Here is a 1,142-nt window from a genome sequence, read left to right on the forward strand (position 1 = left end):
TTTAAGTCCGACAGACTCCATAGTTACATGTCCGCGACCGCAACAAGATTACCTACATTTTGACCAATAATGAAGTCTGAAGAGTTAAAACTGGAGGAGAGAGTGAGAGCCATTGTTCGGGGAAACTTCCAGATTCGTACCGCAGCCCCATCGCTCTGTCCCCCACTCTAGCTACGAACATTACCCCACATACAACACATGGGAAAATCTGAGACGATCTGAAAACGGGACGATACGTAACCTGGGATTTGGGGAAGAACCGTGCTAGTATATGAACGACCATTCAGCGCAATAAAACACCAAACGTCTTGTCTTAGTTTTTAAACTTTTAATCTGTTTCTACGTAAAGTATGGCGACGCAGCACGGTCCCAAAGAGGGGGCGTTTTTTGGCGATGTGAGAGATTCCCGAACATTCCCATTAGTCTATGGGACATTTTTTGCGTATTTTTGCCGATTTCGGAAAAACCACGCGGCAAATCTTGTTGAAAAGTCATAGCCGCATTCCGATCAATACCACATTCGGTGTAATGTGGCGGGTGTGGCAACGATTTGGGATGTAGTGGGACAAACAGGCCGGAATAATAATAGTCATTGTGCCGAGTGCTGCTTATGCAGCACCACGGCACACTGAATTATTATTATTACTAGTGTTGATTTTTATTTAAAGGTTACTGTCTCCAGACATGTACAAATCAGAAAGCAGAGTGACTGAAAGAGGATTGGACAACAGCTTAGAGTTTAGCCTTGACACACAAAAATGGCCAAAAAAGACAAATTGCATTGACCTCCTCTCTTTCTCACACCATTTCTCACCCCTTCCTTTTCCTCTCTCTGTTTCCTCCCTCATGCTGTCTGGAGTAGAAGTCGTGGTGGAGTATGAGTATGAGGCGCTCCATGAAGACGAGCTGACACTGCGACCAGGTGACATCATCAAGAACGTGCGGTACGTAGAGGAGGATGGCTGGATGGAGGGAGACCTTAACGGGAAAAGGGGCCTCTTCCCCGACAACTTTGTCAAGGTGAGAAGAAGCCTGTTTAGCTTAGGTTCATTTCATTTTACAGTATTGCTCTTTTGTCCTGCCACGTTCTTGATCATATTAAAGGGGAACTAGTGTTTTTTTCAACCTGGATCCTATTTTCC

The 1,142-nt window shown here is 45.0% G+C and overlaps 1 protein-coding gene across 2 annotated transcripts in view; it reads left to right on the forward strand.

Moving 5' to 3' along the window:
* Positions 1-1,142, forward strand: part of cd2ap (CD2-associated protein) — a 90,714-nt gene that overhangs the window by 39,990 nt on the left and 49,582 nt on the right. For both annotated transcript variants that reach the window (XM_032511401.1, XM_032511402.1), the window contains exon 2: positions 863-1,020. In XM_032511401.1, the coding sequence (XP_032367292.1) occupies positions 863-1,020 (158 nt within the window). The remainder of the gene's footprint in view (positions 1-862; positions 1,021-1,142) is intronic.

The sequence above is a fragment of the Etheostoma spectabile genome, unplaced genomic scaffold, assembly GCF_008692095.1.
Source record: "Etheostoma spectabile isolate EspeVRDwgs_2016 unplaced genomic scaffold, UIUC_Espe_1.0 scaffold362, whole genome shotgun sequence".
Lineage (NCBI taxonomy): Eukaryota > Metazoa > Chordata > Actinopteri > Perciformes > Percidae > Etheostoma > Etheostoma spectabile.